This window comes from Dermacentor albipictus, chromosome 3, assembly GCF_038994185.2.
Source record: "Dermacentor albipictus isolate Rhodes 1998 colony chromosome 3, USDA_Dalb.pri_finalv2, whole genome shotgun sequence".
Lineage (NCBI taxonomy): Eukaryota > Metazoa > Arthropoda > Arachnida > Ixodida > Ixodidae > Dermacentor > Dermacentor albipictus.
The window spans coordinates 184,010,874-184,030,808 of record NC_091823.1 but is presented as its reverse complement, the minus strand read 5'-3'; the positions used below and the strand labels follow the sequence as shown (position 1 = coordinate 184,030,808).

At 47.6% G+C, this 19,935-nt stretch overlaps 2 protein-coding genes across 8 annotated transcripts in view; one reads left to right on the top strand and one right to left on the bottom strand.

Annotated features, from left to right (window-relative positions):
* The window catches only part of LOC135920826 (very long chain fatty acid elongase 7-like), a 397,384-nt gene that overhangs the window by 218,087 nt on the left and 159,362 nt on the right, over positions 1 to 19,935 (top strand). For 6 of the 7 annotated variants that reach the window (XM_065455093.2, XM_065455094.2, XM_070536304.1 and 3 more), the window contains one exon: positions 3,912 to 4,325. In XM_065455093.2, coding sequence (XP_065311165.1) covers positions 3,930 to 4,325 — 396 coding nt within the window. In that variant the 5' untranslated portion in view covers positions 3,912 to 3,929. Of the gene's footprint in view, positions 1 to 448; positions 1,100 to 3,911; positions 4,326 to 19,935 lie in introns of those variants that run through there. The other variant, XM_070536305.1, reaches the window with a different exon arrangement.
* Positions 1 to 19,935, bottom strand: part of LOC135920828 (uncharacterized) — an 85,940-nt gene that overhangs the window by 53,490 nt on the left and 12,515 nt on the right. The window lies entirely within an intron of this gene.

The window sequence follows — 19,935 nt, the reverse complement described above, 5'->3', positions numbered from 1 at the left end:
CCTGACGTCGTCTGTTGGAGCTTCCTACGGAAACTACCGCTGCTTACCTGGTGCCACAGCGTTGGATGGATGCACAAGAAGGCCGCAACGAGCATTTATAAAGCATAAAATAAACATGTCCTCATTACACAACGCGTCTTGCGTCTTTATGAAATTGCACGTGGCACATATTCGATGACGGCTTGTGAAGATAGTTCGCCATCAGTTTTACTTAATATTAAAATGATTTCGCGCGAAGAGCGCACGCGGTTGATCTGTAAAAAAGAAAAAAAAAGCGGAGCCGGCGTGGCGCGTACAAGCTATTATTCAAAACGCGCGCGCACGAAACCGTAACCGGAAGTCTGGTTGAGGTATTAACGCCGACCGCTTAGTGCGCTGCAGTCATTTCGGCCGCTGGCCTCTATGGGAGTGTCCGCCCTTGTTGTATTCCTTTCTCTATGGCGGCGTGTCCTGCCCGAGCGTCTGCAGCCCTGTTCTATTGCAAACCTGCATAGCTTGTGGACGCCGCCACAGCGGCCGCGTCGCTGATAGACGCGACGATCCCAGCCACGCTCACCGCTTCGTCCAAGAGCATCTCGCTACGCTCTGCTTCACCGCCTTCACTTGCAACTCTGGCGTACGAGCGAGTACAATTAGCCTGCTCGTGCCCGAACGCTCGGCAAGCAGCGCACCAGAACACTCGGCATTCAGGTCGGATGTGTCCAGTATTGTGACAACGAAGCCATAACGGGGCACGTCCAGGCACAACCACTAGCACAGTGCCGCTACCAAGACGCATCTGATGTGAGATGCGGTCTGGTGCGACACCATCGCGCAGCAGAAGACGCACTAGACGAGTCGTTGACTCGGCGCCCTCAAAGTCCTCGGCCTTTCACCGACCATTGCTGACTTCCCTTATCTCGCCATACTCTCGGAAGTCTCGTCGAATGGTCTCAAAGGTGACGTCGAACGCGACCCAGTGTAGCTTAATCCTGAGTTCTTGCCGCGCTAGAACAATGACGAGGCATGGGCGGTTCTTCACCAGTTGCGGTCCGGCGTCTAGCAGCGTCTGCTTTGCCTCATCTGTCTTCATGTTCAGCAGCCACACGTGCGACATTTGGTACGCACCAATTACACCTACTTGCTGAATTACTCCAGCACCCTCCAAGGGCTTCCAGAAGTCGTCGATTCTACAAGGTCGTCCAGTGACGTCGCAGCGCAATACAACTGCGCGCCTTTGTGCTTCACCTGTTGGTAACGGAGGCAAGATGACACGGTAATCCTTGGGCATCGCAGAACACGCGGCACCAAAGCCAACGTCAGCCACTTTCGCAGCTCTCGAGGTGCCCTTCATTCTGCGGCCGTACTGCACGGCGTCCAGGAGCACAATCATTAAGCCACGGACGCATGTATTGACAAGCGAATGAAACGCCCTTATGAACTTATCGCGGGCATTCTAGCGCCTTGAGACGCTTGGCGCGTTTCGATTTAGCTACCTTGACAAGCTCAATCGTTGCTATTGTACGCGTTCCCGGCTACTTCTGCACTTCGAAGAATATAGATTGCACTGAAATATATGACAATAAGATTTATATAGCGTAATATACAAAGCCACAAGAACGTCTGAATCCACAAGCACGAAGATCAGACAAATCCATGTACTTCCCATCATTCCCATGGTAGGACAACGACTGCAGCGCCAGAGTTCCCTCTAGTAATTTTTGTAGGAAACTCTATGCGCTTAGCCACTCGACTCGTGACGGCACCTCGCGGCGGCCGCGGTGTAGTGGAGCGCAGCGACCAATACCAGCCGCGTATGGGAATGTGCTTTATGACGAAATAAAGCACACAGAAGAGAGCGAGTATCATGGGGTTTTTTGAAACAAAAGCGTTTGAGAAAAAGGTGACTTCGCGCTCCGCTTGCGAGCTTCACGGACCGCGTACGACAGCAGAACTTGGCTGAGATGTTCACAACAACGTGTGCTACCCGCGGACTGTGTTATTTCACCAAGCCCGAGGGGTGGTTCAGGGCCCCTTTAAGGTGTGCTCGGAGGAGCTAACTGCACGAAGAGTAGCGTTTCTTTGCTTACGCTAGTTAACAATTCTGTAAAATTGTGGATTGCAGGTTCGACTAGGACGTCTTCGTAATTTTGAAATGCTGCGACAGATCTCCACCAATCACGTATAGAGAAGAGTAATGGCAGCCGTTCTCTACTCGCGATAAGCACTCGTCACAGTGTCACGTCGAGGGGCACCGAATAGAATGCGTTTGTCTTGCTGTGAAATCGCGCATAGGGTCTATCGAAGCAGACGCGGAAGTTCTTGCAGCAATGAAGAGCACGCTAATATGCGCGAGCTGTGCCGAAGCAGGTACAACTCACGCTGCCGCACAATATACACAGCGCTAAGAAGAGAAAAACAGGTATTTAGCTGTTCAACGCGCTTATGCCCGACGTATCCTAATGTGAAACATGTCAAAACGAACGAGGCACGTCGGACTTACACCTGTACAAACACTGGTGAATCCGTCTAACGTACCTCTTAAGAAAGTTGGAGGGCGACGTCGGACGTACGTTTAGCCACATCCTTCGAAAAAATTAAGGGCCGCACAGTTCATATGCTGACGGATTTGCCTGCGAAGCTTTCCCAATCCACTATGGCCAAGCTCCGCGTCCAGAAACGTTTTCTTGAATTTGGCATTCACCCCAGTGGAATTCGAAGGATGTGGCAACACACGCTTCTGCCGCTTGGGCTCAGATTTGAACGACCTAGCTTGAAGCTTACAAGTGGCCTCCAGTGCGCAATCTTCGACGCCGACGATTACACTCTCGCATCTGCTCCCGATGACGTTCTTCGGCGGCAGTCACTGGCCACATTCTCCGCTTTCGCACGGGCACGTTGTCGTTGGTTATAGTCGCGTCTCTGCTGTCGACGCCTCTTGTCATACTGAGCCGTGTGCACAACGCGTGGTCTTGCAATTTCGTTCTCATTGTTGTTTGAGTTGCAACTGATGCAATGGTCTACCTCTGCAGTGACAGTCCAGTTCTTACAGGCTACTGCACATCGTCCTGTTTTCCCGCCACATCTGCCGCGCCGCTGTATTGAGGGCGCACGACGGCCGACGTAGCCGGCACCAACAGCGGCCGGCTGCGTCGCACCCACTCCGCCGGTGAAATCACGTGTGCTTTGCTTCTTTTCCGCTGTTATAGTCCTCTTTTTTGTTCGTTATACGGAAGTTCGTCAGCCCGGATGCCCCCCTACGAGACCTCGCAGCACCACTCTCCTCTTTGTTAACTTCACGGAGATTAGCCAGCCCTTATGCTCCAAGCACCCCCCCTACGAGACCACGCATATGGCTCACTTATACGTCAGGTAAACAGCTTCGCTGTAAATCGCATCGCTGTAAATCCCATAGGGGCGCATTGACAAAGGTAGATAGTTTAGCGTTTTGCCGATACCGTTTTTGACCGAGTAACAACTGCTACAATGTTGTCGCTAGGTGCAAGACGGCTACATGCATCGGAGCATTCGGGAACGTTGTCGTTGATTCTATACCGAAAGAATCATGCCTAATCAGATGGAGTGCGACAAGAATTTTGGTGTACACTCTTGAACGTACGCACGCACGAGCGATTACGCGGGTGCGTAGCCTCCTACAAGATATAGGTGGCTTTGGCTGGTATGTACGATGCGCCATGTATAAATAGCTAGTGACCCGCGGATCAGATTTCTAAGGCGAAGGAGTATGATCGCCGCTATGATTGTGCTGCGAGTGTTACTTGTATTGGTACTCACAAGTTGGCCAAATAAAGAGCTCAATTCGTGACTCTCAGTTTGGCCCTGAGACCGCTGTCACTACAGCGTATGAATGGAGCGCAGGCCAGCTTGCGCTGGAGTGTTGGCGAGGTACCTTGACGCAGTTCTCGGCGCAGGTCTCCAGCCTCGAAGGCATGTCGTCGCGGCGCTGGTTCCCGGATCCCGACCGACGATCGGAAGGCTGGTTTCTCACCGGCAGCGCGACGCCACTGATGGCGTTGCTGGCGTTCTACGTGTACGTCGTCAAGGTGCTGGGCCCGCGGGTCATGAAGGGCCGCACGCCCTTCCACATCCAGCCGCTGGTGCTCGCGTACAACCTGTTCATGGTGCTCAACTGTGCCTTCTTCCTCGCCGAGTTCGTTCGGCTGGCATTTGTCGAGAACGGCTACAGCTTGCTGCTACAGGAGGTGGACACGTCCATGCGGCCGGCTACGCTACGGCTTGTGAGCCTCTCGTGGTGGTATTACATGTTCCGCATCTTCGAGTTCACCGAGACCGTCTTCTTCGTACTACGCAAGAAGTTCGGACAGGTATGCACCTGGCACCATGAGGTGGAAAAATTTCTTCAAACTAAATCATAAGTCCCTCGGCGGCTCTAAGCATCGCGAGTGTCTCATCTCCGGGCTCAGCGCTTGTTGTCTAACAAAAAAACTAACAAAAAAGAACAAAACAAATGAAAGCTTGGCAGTTACACCGCCATCACTGCTCGCTCTACGCCACATCGTGCGGCAATAGGCGCGTTTCAACCCCTATAGCACATACGACCTCCATGATTTCTTTTCCATGAATGCTCCAACACATCTTCATATTTAGAAGGATACCGCATTACGATAGCCCCACGACAGCATAAAATAAATTGTACTGCAAGGATTCGCAGGAAAAGGATTAAATATGAAGGACCAATGACCGGCCTTAGTGAGATTAGAAGAAATGGCGAGGCTTATACATTGCTGAATAACGGGCATGTCCACTGCTATAGTGGCCTCTCGGGTAAAAAGTAATACGGGGTAGGATTCCTAATCCATAAGGACATGACGGGCAACATGGACGAATTCTAGAGCAATAATGAGAGGGTAGCTGTAGTCGTAATCAAACTCAATAAGAGGTATACATTAAAGGTAGTACAAGCCTACGCTCCAACACCCAGTCACGATGATGATGAAGTAGATCAGTTTTATGGAGATGTTGAATTAGCGATGAGAAAATTGGAAACTCAGTATACTTAGTAATGGGGGACTTCAATGCAAAAGTGGGGGAAAGGCAGGCTAGTGAACAAGAAATTGGCAACTACAGCATTGATTCTAGGAACGCTAGGGGAAAGATGCTGGTAGGATTCGCAGAAAGGAGTAAGCTTCGAATAAAGAACACCTTTTTTAGGAAGCATACCAATAGAAAGTGACCTGGAAAAGCCCTATGGTGAAACAGGAAACGAAATTGACTTGATACTTCGTGCTGATTCCAGCATAGTGCAGGATGTAGGATAGGATGTAGGATGTAGGTGCAGGATGCAGGATAGGTAGGGTAAAGTGCAGTGATCATAGGTTAATGGGTGCTAGCATTCACTTCAATTTGACCTTCACCTCACCTCAAAGCTGGTAATGAAGAAGCAAGTCAACCTTGAGATAGTAAGGGTAAAAGCAGATAAATTCAGTCTGGTGCTTGTAAACGAATATGCAGCCTTAGAACAGAGAGATGATGATGACATAGGGCGAATGAATTAAGCTGTAAATAGGCTGTGCTCAGAGGCAGCACTTGAAGTGGGAGGCAACGCACCAAAAAAAAAAACAATGGTCAAGCTCTCCCAAATAACGGAGTACCTAATAAATTACCGACAAAGAATTAAAGTGTCCAGCTCAAGAGATAAGATAGACTTCGCGGAACTGTCAAAACTGATCAACAAGGCGAAAATAAGTGACATTTGAAACTATAACGTGAAAAAGTCTGAAGAAGTCGTAAAAATGCACGTAGCCTGAAATCAGTGAGAAAGAAACTTGGCATAGGACAAACGAAGATGTATGCTCTAAAAGGTAAGCAGGGTAATTTCATCAGCAATCACGAAGATATAGTAAAAGAAGCGGAAGAATTTTATACTGACTTGTACACTCCCCAGAGGAGTCAGGATACCTCAATTAATTCAATGATGAACAGGATACCGAAACTCCTCCTATAAATAGCGATGAGGTCAGAAATCGCTGGAATGGCCTTCCTCATCAAATCCCTTCCATCACCTACTCTTCACAATTTGTTCAAGATTTAACAACATTTTATTTACAGAATTGAATGCATTATAACACTTGTTTGTATATATTGTATTCCCACCCCTTAAGTAATGCCCATACTACGGGGTCTTTAACGAAATAAAATGAAATGAAGTGAAAGGGCCTTGCAAGACATGAAACGAGAAAGAGTGGCAGGAGAAGATGGAATAATAGTCGATTTAAATAAAGATGGAGGAGACACAGTGCCTGGACAACTGCCGGCTCTTTATGCGAAGTGTCTATCGACTGCAAGCGCCCATAAAACTGGAAGAATGCAAACATTGCAAACACAGCGCTGTCCTGTGTGTTCCTGCCTTCTGTCTTCCTCTTATTGCGCTGCCCCTTCAAGATGTTCAACCAGTACCAACTCGCCCAAATGTCGATCCTTCTGCAAACGTTGTAATAACGTACAAAAAGGGAGACGTTAAAGAATCGAGAAATTGTAGGCCCATTAGCTTCCAGCCAGTATTATATAAAATATTTACCAAAATAACCTCCAACAGAATAAGGGCAGCACTGGACTTTAGTCAACCAAGGGAACAGGCGGGCTTCAAGAAGGGATACTCTACAATGGATAACATCCTTGTCATTAATCAGGTTATGAAGAAATCCGAAGAGTACAATAAGCCTCTCTATATGGTTTTCATATGTTACGAAAAGGCAGTTGATTCAGTAGAGATACTAGCAGTCATTTCATAATCAAGGCGTAAAGACCACTTATGTAAATCATCATCATCATCATCAGCCTGGTTACGCCCACTGCGGGGCAAAGGCCTCTCCCATACTTCTCCAACTACCCCGGTCAAGTACTAATTGTGGCCATGTTGTCCCTGCAAACTTCTTAATCTCATCCGCCCACCTAACTTTCTGCCGCCCTCTGCTACGCTTCCCTTCCCTTGGAATCCATTCCGTAACTCTTAATGACCGTCGGTTATCTTCCCTCCTGTTACGAACTTCCAACCGGTGCCACCAGTGTTACGACATCCAACCGGTGCCGCCAGTGTTACGAACTTGTACCGCTGCACCACGATTACGGCTTTGTGGTCCCGTAGCGCTCGTCACCCGTTTCGTGACAGAGCGTTGGTAGCGAAGACTCCGAGCCTGGCGTCGATGAGAATAACAAAAGGGACTTTATACATTATATACAGGTTATCATACAGGACATGAACGGGTCGGCACTGGGGCCGAGTGCTCACAACAAACGCGACTGTTCTCGCACGACGACGTCCGGCGAAAACGCGTGACACATCTCACCCCAGTCGGGAGCGACACTCTCTCCCGGTGGGTTGGCGGATCCTGTTTTTCAGGCGGCGTGTCGCTGCTTTTATAATCCCCGAGGACCATTGTCACTCAAACGGCCCAATACAAAGTCAGCACACGACGGTCGTCCGAGGGGTCCAACCAGCGACCGCGCTGGCCACCCGGTTCAAAGTTCGCGCGCGCGGTGACCTCCAGGCAAAGGGAGGCGCGGCGCCGGGCTGTCTGGCACACGCTGACACGTCCAAACTTGCGGCTCGCCGAGGCTTCTCCGCTTCTCCCGCAGGACCCGCTGCCTGACGGCTCAGCATCTTGACTTGTGAAGGGAGAATTAGGGCGCTCGCAGGATAGATTCTGCATCTTGCAGATTCGGAATCCGGGCTTGTGGTAATGGCACAACAGCATCCCCGCCCTCAGATAAGGCGCCGGGAAGACGAGCTGCCTCCACGTGGCTCGGATGCCAGGCGCGCACGTTCGTCAGGCTCGTCCAAGTTCACGTCCATTGTCGGGACGCCAGGTAACTTCACGTGCCCAGGTCCGACTCGTCAGGACAGGAGCTCTGCTCACCACGTCGTCGCCAAGGCACCTTGACCAGCTCCGCTCGGGTCGTTCCTAAGACCTTGCTTCTCGCCACTGGTCCCGCTTGGTCGTTCTGCAGCTTGCAAAACCGACCGGCAAAAGGCAACACCCAACACGAACAAGTGCCCTCTGTCTCCCGTCAAACACCAGACAAAGCCATAATTCAAATCAACCTAACTAAATCGCTATCCCCTTTTGCTCCCGCTGCAACAAGAGGCAGGTGTACGATCTAGCACACAAGGCTCAAACAATCAGTTTTCAAATCAACAACACAACAAAATAGAAACAATTAATAATCAGCAATAATAATGACAAATAGAATGGTCCCCTTGAAATCGCTTTGGACCGAAAACATACTACTGAGGAAGCAAATGAGGTCATTCATTTTTCCCGGCGATATTTTCGCGGAATCCGAAGCTGCTTATATTTGCGACCCTGCTTATCCGTGTAGCGGCGGTACAATAAGCCAGATTCCTTGCCAAATGAAACCCCCTTTTTTTTTTCACTCCCCGTTTGATGCTCTTCCTCAGATCGGCTAGTGAACAATCTTCCTGTTGCTCGCGAATCAGACTTTCTCTTTCAACTGCAGCCTGCTCCTGCCGGCTGGCGGAAACCGGAGCGAGTGTGGAGCCCGCGTCGCGTAATTGCGGCGTCGAGTCTATATCGCGGCTAGCACTGCACGCGTCAATCCCACTCACTTCCAGGACCCGCTCATCTAGGCCAGCCTCCGAGCTCTGCCTCTCCCGCGACTGCTCGCCACTCAAGTTACCTTGATCAGTCCGTGTGCCACACCGCCTTTCGCTCACCGACGCAAAGTCAAGTTCCCTCGACAGCGGGCGCGCTTTGGATCGCGTGGGGGCCATGTACGCCACGTCGGCAAAGAATGATTTGCCCTGATCCCTCAGCAGCTGCTCCGAGCTATTTGAGAAGAGGTAGGAAAATTGCTCCGGGAGGGCGGCTGACACAGCGGCTTCGGTGTTAAGTTTTCCAAACTCTCCTTCAATGATAACCGTTGCGATCGGTAAACAGACACTCTCCTTCTCGGCCACTTGCCGTATCCTAACGCACTCTCCCGTAAAATCACTCGAGGAGACGAAAGACGGGTGAGCAACGTCCATAGTTGCTGCAGAGTCCCGCAGTGCTCGGCACTTCTTGCCGTTTACCTTAATTTCCTGCACATAGGGCTCCAATAGACGTATGTTCTTGTGAGTTTCCTGTATCGTTGCAAAAGCAATTCTCTCTGGGCAGCTTGCAGCGATGTGCCCTTGCTTTTTGCAATTGTAGCAGGTTAACGGTTTCCGTTTTTCAAAAGAACGCGTCATTTCGTTTCGCTGTTTCGGACCATCGTCATCATTCTGAGATGCATTCTGTCCTTCCCTTACAGTTTCTTTGGTAAGGGATTCGTCGTCCCGAAACTCGCGACGCGTGATTTGCTTCCGTTCGTCGGGCTTCCCGGAAAACCAATCTCTCCTATCAGCTTTTTCTACGCGCCCTTCCTTGCTGTGCAAGCTGCGGCGGGTGTAATACTCTTCCGCTAACTCTGCTGCCTTGTTTAGCTTAACCTCCTTTAGCCTATCTTGCAGCCAGAGCCGGACATCCTCATCAATGCAACGGTAGAACTGCTCCAACGCGATGCATTCGACAATTTTGTCGCGGTCGTCGAAAACCTCTTCGCCCTTCAGCCATTCCACCATGTCGGGTTTTAGACGAAACGCGAAGTCAACATTCGACTCCTTACCCTTTTTTGCATACCGGAACCTCTGCCGGAAAGCTTCGGGCGACAATTTGTACTTCCGCAGTAGCGCTTCCTTCACATCACTGTAGCTCTCAAACGCCTCTTTCGATAAGCAAGTTATTACGTCTGATGCCTCCCCAGGAAGCAAGGCTAACAGATTCTGTGCCCAAAGGGATCGCTCAATGCTATTCCGTTCACACACGTGCTCAAATTTCACGAGGTATTTGGCCATATCCTCTCCGACGACAAAGGGTGGAAGTTGATCGCGTATTCTTGGAACATTAGAAGTGAGACTAGGCGCCCGCGAGCTATTTCGGGTCTCCAGCTCTTTCATTTTAAGCTCGTGCTCACGCATCTCTCTCCTTTCCTCCTTTTCCTCCTCGCGACGTTGCTGTTCTCTCCTTTCCTCCTTTTCCTCTTCGCGACGTTCATTGATACCCGCCAAGGCCTCTGCGGCTTCCTCAGTCGTTACGTCCCCAGTCCTCATGACCTCAAAGATCGCATTCTTTCTTTTGGTTGAGCCCAACTCAATGCCCAACTCCTCACAAATTTCGAGAAGTTCCTTCACCTTGTACTTCTCCATCGTTCACACTGTCCTCCTGCTGTTTACCCTTTTTGAATATACCTGCCGTACGCTACTATAACACTACTAGTAAGACATATGCAAGTATATCACACACTGCCCTGTTTACCCCCTCAGCATCCCCTGGTTTTCAAAACACTCTTACTAGGCTTGAAACACACAAGGTTATCACAATGCAACACCAAATCCTTCCCTAAGCTACTATAACCTGTGTCAGAGAAAGTCTGGTGTTTGAGGTAAATTTCAGGCACTCACCGCGCCGAGGTAGCTGATGCCGGTCAATCCCGTAGCTGCCATCCAGTGTTACGAACTTCCAACCGGTGCCACCAGTGTTACGACATCCAACCGGTGCCGCCAGTGTTACGAACTTGTACCGCTGCACCACGATTACGGCTTTGTGGTCCCGTAGCGCTCGTCACCCGTTTCGTGACAGAGCGTTGGTAGCGAAGACTCCGAGCCTGGCGTCGATGAGAATAACAAAAGGGACTTTATACATTATATACAGGTTATCATACAGGACATGAACGGGTCGGCACTGGGGCCGAGTGCTCACAACAAACGCGACTGTTCTCGCACGACGACGTCCGGCGAAAACGCGTGACACATCTCACCCCAGTCGGGAGCGACACTCTCTCCCGGTGGGTTGGCGGATCCTGTTTTTCAGGCGGCGTGTCGCTGCTTTTATAATCCCCGAGGACCATTGTCACTCAAACGGCCCAATACAAAGTCAGCACACGACGGTCGTCCGAGGGGTCCAACCAGCGACCGCGCTGGCCACCCGGTTCAAAGTTCGCGCGCGCGGTGACCTCCAGGCAAAGGGAGGCGCGGCGCCGGGCTGTCTGGCACACGCTGACACGTCCAAACTTGCGGCTCGCCGAGGCTTCTCCGCTTCTCCCGCAGGACCCGCTGCCTGACGGCTCAGCATCTTGACTTGTGAAGGGAGAATTAGGGCGCTCGCAGGATAGATTCTGCATCTTGCAGATTCGGAATCCGGGCTTGTGGTAATGGCACAACACTCCTCATTACACGTCCGGCCCATGCCCATTTCTTTTTCTTGATTTCAACTAAGATGTCATTTACCGGCGTTTGTTGCCTCACCCAATCTGCTCTTTTCTTATCCCTTAACGTTACACCCATCATTCGTCTTTCCATAGCTCGTTGCGCCGTCCTCAATTTCAGCAGAACCCTTTTCGTAAGCCTCCAGGTTTCTGCCCCATATGTGAGTACTGGCAACACACAACTGTTATACACTTTCCTTTTGAGGGATAGTGGCAACCTGCTGTTCAAGATTTGAGAATTCCTGCCAAACGCACCCCAGCCCATTCTAATTCTGGTTATTTCAGTCTCATGATCGGGATCCGTGGTCACTACCTGCCCTAAGTAGATGTATTCCCTTACCAATTCCAGTGTCTCGCTACCTATCGTAAACTGCTGTTCTCTTCCGAGACTGTTAAATATTACTTTAGTTTTTTGCAGTATAATTTTCGGACCGGCCCTTCTGCTTTGCCTCTCCAGGTCAGTGAGCATGCATTGCAATTGGTCTCCTGAGTTACTAAGCAAGGCAATATCATCAGTGAATGGCGAGTTGCTAAGGTATTCTCCATCAACTTTTATCCCCAATTCTTCCCACTCCAGGTCTCTGAATACCTCCTGTAAACATGCTGTGAATAGCATTGGAGAGATTGTATCCCCCTGTCTGACGCATTTCCTTATTGGGATTTTGTTGCTTTCTTTGTGGAGGACTACCGTGGCTGTGGAGCCGCTACAGATATCTTCCAGTATTTTTACATATGGCTCATCTACACCCCGATTCCGTACTGCCTCCATGAGTGCTGAGGTTTCGACTGAATCAAACGCTTTCTCGTAATCAATGAAAGCTATATATAAGGGTTGGCTATATTCTGCACATTTCTCTATCACTTGATTGACAGTGTGAATATAGTCTATTGTTGAGTAGCCTTTACGGAATCCTGCCTGGTCCTTTGGTTGACAGAAGTCTAAGGTGTTCCTGATTCTATTTGCGATTACCTTAGTAAATACTTTGTAGGCAACGGACAGTAAACTGATCGGTCTATAATTTTTCAAGTCCTTGGAGTCTCCTTTCTTATGAATTAGGATTATGTTAGCGTTCTTCCAAGATTACGGTACGCTCGAGGTCTTGAGGCATTGCGTATACAGGGTGGACAGTTTCTCTAGAAAAACCTGTCCACTATCCTTCAACAAATCTGCTCTTACCTGATCCTCCCCAGCTGCCTTCCCCCTTTGCATATCTCCCAAGGCTTTCTTTACTTCTTCCGGCGTTATCTTTGGGATTTCGAATTCCTCTAGGCTATTTTTCCTTCCACTATCGTCGTGCGTGCCATTGGTACTGTATAAATCTCTATAGAACTCCTTAGCCACTTGAACTATCTCATCCATATTAGTAACGATATTGCCGGCTTTGTCTCTTAACGCGCACATCTGATTCTTGCCTATTCCTAGTTTCTTCTTCACTGTTTTTAGGCTTCCTCCGTTCCTGAGAGCCTGTTCAATTCTTTCCACATTATAGTTCCTTATGTCCGCTGTCTTACGCTTGTTGATTAACTTAGAAAGTTCTGCCAGTTCAATTCTAGCTGTAGGGTTAGAGGCTTTCATACATTGCCGTTTCTTGATCAGATCTTTCGTCTCCTGCGATAGCTTACTGGTTTCCTGTCTAACGGTGTTACCACCAACTTGAATTGCGCACTCCTTAATGGTGCCCATGAGATTGTCGTTCATTGCTTCAACACTAACGTCCTCTTCCTGAGTTAAAGCCGAATACCTGTTCTGTAGCTTGATCTGGAATTCCTCTAGTTTCCCTCTTACCGCTAACTCATTGATTGGCTTCTTGTGTACCAGTTTCTTCCGTTCCCTCCTCAAGTCTAGGCTAATTCGAGTTCTTACCATCCTATGGTCCCTGCAGCGTACCTTGCCGAACACGTCTACATCTTGTATGATGACAGGGTTCGCGCAGAGTATGAAGTCGATTTCATTTGTAGGCTTACCATTCGGGCTCCTCCACGTCCACTTTCGGCTAACCCGCTTGCGGAAAAAGGTATTCATTATCCGCATATTATTCTGATGTGCAAACTCTACTAATAACTCTCCTCTGCTATTCCTAGAGCCTATGCCATATTCCCCCACTGACTTGTCTCCAGCCTGCTTCTTGCCTACCCTGGTATTGAAGTAGCCCATCAGTATAGTGTATTTTGTTTTGACTTTACCCATCGCCGATTCCACGTCTTCATAAAAGCTTTCGACTTCCTGGTCATCATGAATGCATGTAGGGGCATAGACTTGTACCACCTTCAATTTGTACCTCTTATCAAGTTTCACAACAAGACCTGCCACCCTCTCGTTAATGCTATAGAATTCCTGTATGTTACCAGCTATTTCTTTATTAATCAGGAATCCGACTCCTAGTTCTCGTCTCTCCGCTAAGCCCCGGTAGCACAGTACGTGCCCGCTTTTTCGCACTGTATATGCTTGTTTTGTCCTCCTAACCTCATTGATCCCTATTATATGCCATTTTCTACCCTCTAATTCATCCAATAACACTGCTAGACTCGCCTCACTAGATAACGTTCTAACGTTAAACGTTTCCAGGTTCAGATTCCAATGGCGGCCTGTCCGGAGCCAGGTATTCTTAGCACCCGCTGCTGCGTCACAGATCTGACCGCTGCCGTGTTCAGTTGCTTCGCGGCTGCTGGGGACTGAGGGCCGGGGTTTGATTGTTGTATTCATATAGGATGTTGTGGCCAAGTACTGCACCAGGGAGGCCAATACTGCTCTGGTGAGAGAGTGCGTTACCGGTCACCGGGGTCAGGCCGCACTCCAGGCCGGTTTGTGCAATTTTCTCAACACAAGGTTTTTCTGTATTTTCTAGCGGAGAATTGCGCGGCACCGGGAATTGAACCACGGTCCTCTTGCACGGGAGGCGGATACTCTACCGTCCCCGCAGGAGTTAAATCAAAAAATTAAATTATGGGGTTTTACGTGACAAAACCACTTTCTGATTATGAGGCACGCCGTAGTGGAGGACTCCGGAAATTCCGACCACCTGGGGTTCTTTAACTTGCACCTAATTCTAAGTATACGGGTGTTTTCGCATTTCACCCCCATCGAAATGCGGCCGCCGTGGCCGGGATCCGATCCCGCGACCTCGTGCTCAGCAGTATAACACCATAGCCACTGAGCAACCACGGCGGGTCCCGCAGGCGTTGTACGCCTCATTTAACCTACAGTGGTGCCCTATTTGATCAGTCAAGGTGGACCAGTCTGAGCTCGGTTTTACCGCACGGATGGCACTCGACTAGAAAACCTGGTATTTATGACCTGCACATGTGTTGCCAAACATAATTGGGGATATATATAATTTTTTTAGGAGGGTTCCCGTACAGTGATAAAATAAAGGAAAAGACAATAAAAAGAAAGCAAAAAAAGAAAAAAAGGGGAAAAACGAACATAACAGGTGATTTGAACTCGTGACCCTGGGATGTTGCCCGGAAAGATAGCTCAGTCGGTTGGTTCGTCAGGCCCCAAGTTAATTTCAAGCGCCATAGTTCCTGCTCCGAGCCTCATACTTACGTGGAAAGGGACTGATGAAAGGGACTGACTTTCTTGGAAAAATGGCCGCCCGAGGAGAAGAGCGAACTCGAGCGGGTTTAGAGACTAGGAAAACTGCCTGAAAATATTTAGACTTGAGGGAAAGCTTCGTTAACAAACTATAACACGGCAATCAACACTCGAATACGACGAGAGAAATTATTGACACGTGAAAAATTCCTTTGAAATAAATATGGTTTGCGAGACAAATGCTTGTAAGTATGCAAATGCGTGTAAGTAAGTATGTAAAGCAAAGGGCAGAATTGTAAAACAACCATCTTTCGTGATAATTCGAGTGTGTAAATATTCATTGCATCAATATGTATTGTTCAACAGCACTGGACAAATAAGCATGATCAGGTATAGCAAGTACTCTGTCAGGAAGCTGGTTCTACAGATGTATAAATGTCAAGGCATGAATGCATGCTCATACTACGTCGCACACATAGCATAAAGAAAACCTTTTTCAAGAGTTGTCCCTTCTGGCAGATATGAGTGGGCCATAAGCAGCAGAAACTTTATTGCAGGACATTGTGTAATACCGCTTATGAAAGAATGAAGAAAGTGAAGAGGCTTTTTACAGCAGTATTGCCTCATGCTACTCTAATAAGAGGAAGGATGAGCAAAAAAATTTCTGGTAGAGCACATAAACAGTAACTTTCTGAAAGACAGAAAATTCCAGCTGAGAGTTGGAGGTACATTTGGCCCACACACACCAACAACACGGGCATACTACAAGAAACACTACAGCCTATGGTGTATTACAGTCTATGGGAAAGCTATCTTCTATAGAAATCAAGAATTATGCAACAAGCCCTCGACAACACTGCAGACTTTCTTGGCCAGTCTGGCCTCTCACTTTCTGATAAGTCAGCTCATATTGACGTCGGAAAAAAAGAAAGACTATAATCAAGAACTACCCCAGATTGCACATTGTGATCCACATAGCTGGACGAATATGCCCACAAGTCAACATCCACAAATCCTCAGCTAGTGTAAGCCCATGACGGCTCATGGGTTAAACAATTATGCTATGCCTGGACGCAATTTCCACACCTGGTGAAAAGAATAATCTCGAAATCATTGGGGTGGACGAGTGGATACTATGGAAAATCGCAGATGCTGTGCTTGTGTCCAAGGTTATGGTAGAGTATGAATTACCAGCAGCACACAAAAAAGACAACTCATCGAATACAGGCATCGGGTAGTAATAACAGGTCTTTCCAACTTTACCATGCTTGAAGACCTCTATGAGAAAGAGCTAACGAACAAGCACCTAGACAGAGTACAGTTGCAGCCTGCAGCATAAATTCTTTGTGCCAAGAGCTCAGAACCTCGTCCCAATATACTATGCCAGCTAGCACGCGAAATGCAAAGACGACTACCCCTCCCTTCAGAAATACAACCTCGGGAGTACCTGAACTTGAAACACAACAGGCCCATACCGTGAACTATGGGGGCAAACAATTAGGCCAGGAGACTATATGCAACTGCCAAACACACAGAGGAGGTTGCTAATCATGAAGATGCAAGCAAACTTAAGGCACATATAATATGTACACTGATCTGGCAATAGCAGTGTAACAGTAGTATGACACTACATAAAACAAAACCCCATATAAGTGAGTACCATTCCAGGTCATCCTACACCTAGAAAAGCTGAACTGAAAGCAATCAAAGCAGCACTTGTAGTGCAGATTACACCCTGCACAACACCCTGCATGGACTCACCAGAAACTGTCTGGGCCTGCACATCACACAAGACTGTCAGGAAAATCAGGAGATTGACACGCGACTTGTAAGCACATGGCCAGAAATTAAATTACAGGATACATAGCCATGCAGATATTCCAGGACACAAGAGGGCTTATAAGCCCGAGACGATAGCTGAAAATAGATGAGTTTGTATGTATTCATTATTAACTAAAGTGCAACAGATAGACAACAGACAAGAGCGAAGCGCTCTGTGTGTTCAGTTCGTTCCTGTCCATCGTATTTTTGTTGCAATATAGTTAATGAATTCAGGAGGCTGCACAGAAGAATGACACCTCTGCCCAAGGGCCCGATTTCACATCCAAATCCACACGTGTGCGCGCGCGCACACACACACACACACACAAATGTTGCAAGAGTGCATAGCATGAAGCAGTATCAACAGGATGACACTAGATATGGATGAGGACTAAATTTCAACTGAGGTTCATTTGTAAAAATGTGGCGAGTAATACAAATTACCAGAAAAAGAAAAGGACGATGAGCAAAACGAGAACAAGGTGAAAGCAGGAGCCAACGTTTCGACAAGTGGACTTGTCTTCTTCAAGGTCCACTTGTGGAAACGTTGGCTCCTACTTTCACCTTGTTCTTGTGTTGCTCATCGTCTTGAATTTCCAGCTCCCGCCTTTCCCGAGTTTTCCCCAGAAAAAGAAAGACATCTTTGAAGGATAGATAAATATTGGTGCTTGATGCTTCCAAGCACAACTAAAAATGCTACAGAAAGAAAATACAGAAAAATTCTAAGTGCAGGAAAAAATCATTACAATTGCCAATCCTGCATGCCAGCACCTTTCAAGAAACACTGTTGTTATTCAAATAGACAGACTGACAGCTTGCTCATGCAAGCACATTCTTCCAGTTCCATGCCATTGAAAAAAAATGAGCTTCCTGAAAGGTAGCCACATGCACACTTGGTGATCACAATGTTTTTTTCCCTGGACTTGTATATATTTATTTATTTACTTATTTCGAATACTGTTAGCCCTTCTCGGGCTGGTACAGGGTGGGAGGATTGACACATTTTGTCAACACATCAAGCAATGAAACAAAATAAATACATCACGAGAGGTACATTTCCAGCTTCCGTTCAAATGATTGTACAGTCATTGTGTCATCAAAAATCTGTACATCAAGGCCATTCCAGTCTTCAATTGTCTTAACAGGGGGAGAATATTTGAGAACATCACTTGTGGCATTGTAAGGCATAAAAACATAAGGGTGATTCACATGGGGGGAGACTCTGCCAGGACGTAACAAATATCGCGACTGATCTAAGTTAAATTTATTAGTAGAGAGCTGGTACAAAAACTTCAGTCGTGCGATTTTTCTGCGTGTTGCCAGGGTCGATAAATTTGCCCTAGCGAGCAAAGCGGTCACGGACTGTGTTTTGCGATACGCTGAAAATATAAACCGTACTGCAAGTCTCTGAATGCGTTCAAGTTGGTTAATATGATATTGCTGGTGAGGATCCCATATAACAGTAGCATATTCCAAAGAAGGACGTACAACAGCTGTATATGCATTAAGTTCAACTGCAGGCGTTGCACGCGCCAATTTTCTTTTCAAAAATCCAAGTTTTCGCTGAGCAGATCCACATATGTTGTTTACATGATTCTTCCAATGGAGGTTATTTGAGATGGTGACACCAAGATACTTTAGTTTTGTCGTGCGTGCTATTTGTTTGTTGCCTACAAAGTAATTAAAACACAGTGGTATTTTCTTGTTCGAGACAGCCATACACGCGGTCTTTTCAAAATTAATTTACACATTCCATTTGGAGCACCAATTGTGGATTCCTTCCAAGGATTTATTCAGTAATTTTTGATCATCTTTTGATTTCGCTGGGCAGTAGAATATACAATCGTCCGCAAATAAGCGAACCTCAACACTAGTATCTATATGCTCGGCTGTATCATTAATGTAAATCAAGAATAATATCGGCCCCAACACAGACCCTTGCGGTACACCAGAAGAAACGGGTAAACTTTGGGAGTGTTGGCCAATAATTTCAACAAATTGCAGCCTGACGCCCAATCCAAGTAAGTAAGTAAGCAAGTACGCCTGAATCCAATTAATAATTTGTTCGTTGACTCCAAAGTCATAAAGCTTGCTGATCAGTTTGCTGTGACAGACCTTATCGAATGCCTTTGACATATCAATTGAAATTACGTCAACTTGTGCTTTCGAGTTGACTGCCTCAGCAAAGCTGTGGATAGTTTCAAACAGCTGGGTCACAGTTGATAGATTTCTTCGAAAGCCATGCTGCTTACTTTAGAAAAGATTATTATTTTCTATGTACTGAACTAACTCCTTAGCAATTATATGCTACAGGACCTTGCATATTGTGCACGTAATAGAAATCGGGTGATAACTCCCAATGGCAAGCTTGCTTCCAGATTTGCAAATTGGTTTCGCCCTTGCCATCAACCAGTCAGTAGGTATAATACCGCTATGAAGCGATAACGAAAAAACCTATTCAAGAAAGCATGCCACCCACTCAGAATAACGTTTAAGAAAAGCGTTGGGAATCTTATCCGGGCCTGGTGACGTTTTGTTGCCTAGTCTGAGCAAGGTAGCAATTATACCTTCTTTGGTGATAACAGTGCCGTTACTGAAAAGATTTATGTCCGAGTGTTTTACGACAATACTATCATCTTTTGAAGTGAATACAGAGCAGAAGTACTTGTTAAATGCTTCAGCTAGGAGGGAGGGTTCAGAACACGACATACCATCTACAAGAACGGCTTCGATTGTGTCTCTGCTCCTTGACATGTATTGCCAAAATTTCTGCGGCGAATCTTGCATATTGACACGTGTACTTATCTTTATCGGGCGACCACGTTTGACCCCCTAACAAATGTTATCGTGCAGCGCAGGACGCGTCTGCATGTAAAAGAAGTTTCTGGAATGTTATCGATGGTTCCGTCCACTGTCTTTCACCGCAACTTGTGTAATCTGATTGCATGTATGCACGACGCGAATAGTGTAGAACTTTGTGGAAGACACGTGGGTCCCATCAGTTAATCTGGAACATTCGACGGCTGATCTATAAAAGCCGACGCGCTTGACCAGCTGATCAGATTTTCGACGATCGCCGAGCGTGTTCGCCGCTATCGTTGTGCTATAAGTGTAGCCTGTTTTGTGGGCACAGGTTCGCCCAATAAAAGTTAGTTTTGTCGTTCACAGTACTGCTACTGTGTTATTGAACGTCACGACCACGTGACATCTGGTGGAGGTGCTCGTGCGTTCATGTACCGAACGCCCCAGCAAAGCCGCGATCCAAGCCCGAAGCCCGAGGACAAAACCAACGTCGCCCAAGACCAGCGAGCTAG